The following is a 3,385-nucleotide window of genomic DNA, read 5'->3' as shown; positions in this document are numbered from 1 at the left end:
TGGTTTTGCTTGCCCTGCGCGCCAGAGGACTCCAGCCCTCCAATCTCTTAACTGCACACCAAAGAGTAAAGCCCCTTTGGGCAGCATCCATCCAGTGAGGTGATCCTTCAGCTCCCTGCACCTAGAGCTTCACAAGGGCTGCTCAGGAAGCAGAGCAGGAGGACTGGGGATGTATGGTAGGTGTAAGGGAGCCCTGCTTGAGTGATGGGGATGAAGGCATCACCCAGGGCTGGTCTGCAGAGGGGTGGGTAACTCTGGACCCAACCTCTTGCACCAGCACTCTCACTGCATTGAGGTTCAGCCCTGCTGGGGTGGGAACGAGGGTTCAAAGAGGACGAGGGGAGTCAGAGCAGGGCAAGAGGGCTCCAGTGAGTTTGTCTTCCTTCCTTCTCTTTATTCATAACCATGTACTACTGATCTAATGCAAGGTGTCCCTGTCCATGGCCGGGGGATGGAACTACACAATCTTAAGGTCCTTTTAAATCCAAACCATTCTATGATTCTATGAAATCACATTCCTCATGCCCACATGCTGTAGTGCTGCTGGAGCAACACCCTGGGTGCACACAGCACACCACCAGCACTGCTGCTTTTGCTTCTTGGCACACAAAGACATAGGTGAGTTGGTTTTGCTCCTTTATTACCCATTGCCCAGGCATGGTGAAGAAGCAGCAGCAGCCAGCCCCTGGGCCAGGAGCAGGCCATGGAGAGCTGTGATTGCAGGGACCTCGAAGAGATTGCCCAAAAGGCAAAGGCTTTCATGTTGGGCAAAGATTCCCTTTAATCTGTGAAGTCATGGCTGCTGCTCACCAGAGCAATCCAGCCCCATCCCTCACATCACTATTGTACTCCAAAGGAAAGATGAAGGGACTTTTCTGACAGACCATCCAAAGTATAAGCAATTTACACCCTACAGCATATAAAGCCCTCCCCACTCCCCCCACCTCCCTCCACATATACATGAACAGAGCATCTATCTATCCACCCTCTCCCACCCCCAAAACACCCCCAAGGCATCCCAGAGCAGCAGTGATACTCCAAATCCCAACTGCAAACACAGGGTGAGCCTTTATCTAACCTTCCCCAGCACTGACAGTCTAAACACTAAGCTGCTTACATGGGCTAATGGCAATATATCCATGCTGCGAGGCTGCATCTTTCCATCCACCCCCCTCCCTCCCACCCTCCTCGCTGCTTCCCACCTTTTTGCATGTCCTTAACCCAGAGTTTTCTCCCTTGAACCCCTCGGCAGATCAAATACAGTGTACGCAGCATGTTCCTGGCGCACAGGGCACGAGAGCCAAGTTCAGTGTCCAACACAGACAAGCTCATCCAGCTGCAGAAATCCCAGCCCAGAGCACAGTCTGGTGTATGCCCCCCTCCCACCCCAAACAAGTACATAACAGTGTCCAAGTCCACACATCCAGGGAGGGTTGGGAGCTACAGGCGGCTACTGCAGAAGTCGGAGAGAGGGAAGAAGGTTGGTGGTCGACGGCTACAAGGGAGAGCTGGAGAGGTTCAACGTGGAGGAAGGAGGAGGGGAAAAACCCAAGAACAAACTCAAAAGGACACTGGGATTCAGGGTTGGATGTCTACCTTCTAGGAAACGGGAGAGGAAAGGGAGAGTTGGTGCTTGGTGTGTGTGGGGTTGGGTTTTTTGGTGTCACTCACGATAGAAAACATATTCGGTGTAAGAGGTCCAGATCCTGTCATCTGTCTGGTCATGGGCGAAGGCACAGGTGCCTGTGGAGTTGCAAGCCACCATGTGGAAGCCGGCATCGGCCAGTTTATCAAAGGCTTGCTCCAGGAAGGTGAATTTGAGGTAGTAGCGGGAGGTGTACCTCTCCGGGGGCCGGTCTGGGTCCCTGCTCTCATTCAAGGTATCCCCAAAGACCTCCTTGGCCAGCGAGGTCTTGCCGCAGACCATGATCCGAGCCACCCTGCGGAACTTGGCATCCGTCTGGCTGTCCCTGCCCAGGGTGTAGGAGCCCCGGTAGCCGATGGTGATAAAACCTGCCCTGCGGACATCGCTGCTGGCAGCACCCATGCCGGTGGTGACGGCACCCCCGGGGCCACCAGGCACAGCGCTGGGGAGCGTGGTGCTGGCAGAGGTTAGGGTGCGGGTGGCATCCGCGCTGGGGGAGAGCTCCTCGGGGTCGCTTTGGCATGGGTCGTCTCCCAGCGAGTTCTGCTTGCTGAGCTTGGGGGCCAGCATCTTCACGAGCTCCGGCAGCATGAAGTACTCTGCCTCTCGCTGCAGGCGGCTCCTCTCAGGGAAGTGGTCGGGCAGCACCAGCTGCTGGTCCCTCATGTAATCCAAGATGTAGCGGAAGAGGAACCCATCCCGATCCACAAAGAACCGTCCCTTGCTGTCCCGGGCCAGCGAGCGGACGTTCTTCTGGGTGAACATCTCCCAGAGGAGCGAGCCGGGCACGCTGACCAGGGTGGGGTGGCGGGTGATGTACACTTGTCCACCCACATTGAGTTCAATGATCTCGGGGAAGGGGAAGTCCTCGCTGGGTTTGGCACAGCCTGTGTTGTCTGCCAGGGCCATAGTGAGCTACTGCTGCCTTCCCACCTGCGACAGAAAGCAGCAAGGTGTTAAGCCTGCCAGCAAGCACAGCCCGCTTTCCCACTGATCCCAAGCCAAGCACTTTATTTGGAGCAGCAAGCAGCGGCAGGATCAGGCCCCTGTCTCTCCAGGGGTCTCAAGTCAGCTCTTCTCCCCAGTCCCTGGCTCTTGGGATAGGCAGCAACTATTTCTAACGCTGCCTTCTCTTCCACAGCATAAGAAGGGAAGAGCATTGCCTGCAGCCCCACAAGTCAGCTCCTGGGGCTCAGCACCTTTCATGTGGAAGGCACAATGACGCTGATGTTAACAACAGGAAAGCCAGGGCTGTCACACCCCAGCTTTGAGTGGTGACCTGCCTGGCCCAGCATCCTGCCGAGTGTGCCAAGGGAGGACCGCATTACGGCACCGTGTCTCCTGCCAAGCTGGTGAGCTTGGAGGGGACTTTGTGGTCCATGCAAGGAGTGCACACAGGTCTGCCAGAAAAGCAACACTAGATACCACTATTAAGGACAGAGTGACAGTGCCTTTTGGCACTCCTGCTCCATCCTGGCTCCTGGAAAGCACTTCGTAGTGACTTAAAGCCAAGTGGAGAGCAGGTGAGAGGTGGCAGAACATCTCCAAGGGGCTGGGACCAAGACAAACACTGTGCTGCTGGGTACAGCTCGGGCTAAATGCCGTATTTATACATTTCCAAAGGCAGGCTCATTCTTAGCCATCTCTTGACAGTGCAAATCAGCGCTTACATAAACCTGGCTCATCAGACAAGACTCCGGATCCAGCCTGGCCAAGCCATGCTCCATGCAGGGATGTGGG

General features: G+C 55.6%; 1 protein-coding gene across 1 annotated transcript; it reads right to left on the bottom strand.

Moving 5' to 3' along the window:
- Nucleotides 1–625: 625 nt before the first annotated feature.
- On the bottom strand, nt 626–3,137 carry LOC130610046 (BTB/POZ domain-containing protein KCTD12-like). The gene has a single exon (XM_057429598.1). The coding sequence runs from the start codon at nt 2,552–2,554 to the stop codon at nt 1,664–1,666; it is 891 nt and encodes a 296-aa protein (XP_057285581.1). The 5' UTR covers nt 2,555–3,137; the 3' UTR covers nt 626–1,663.
- Nucleotides 3,138–3,385: the final 248 nt, after the last annotated feature.

The sequence above is a fragment of the Pezoporus wallicus genome, unplaced genomic scaffold, assembly GCF_028554395.1.
Source record: "Pezoporus wallicus isolate ANWC-B61680 ecotype Strahan unplaced genomic scaffold, APGP_CSIRO_Pwel_v1 contig_14159, whole genome shotgun sequence".
NCBI classification, from domain to species: Eukaryota; Metazoa; Chordata; class Aves; order Psittaciformes; family Psittacidae; genus Pezoporus; species Pezoporus wallicus.
Note: the sequence above shows the minus strand (reverse complement) of the source record. Positions and strands in the feature narration are given on the sequence as shown.

What these genes read in the sequence shown, in the direction of transcription:
- LOC130610046 (XM_057429598.1), bottom strand. Translation starts at nt 2,554, where the DNA reads ATGGCCCTGGCAGACAACACAGGCTGTGCCAAACCCAGCGAGGACTTC.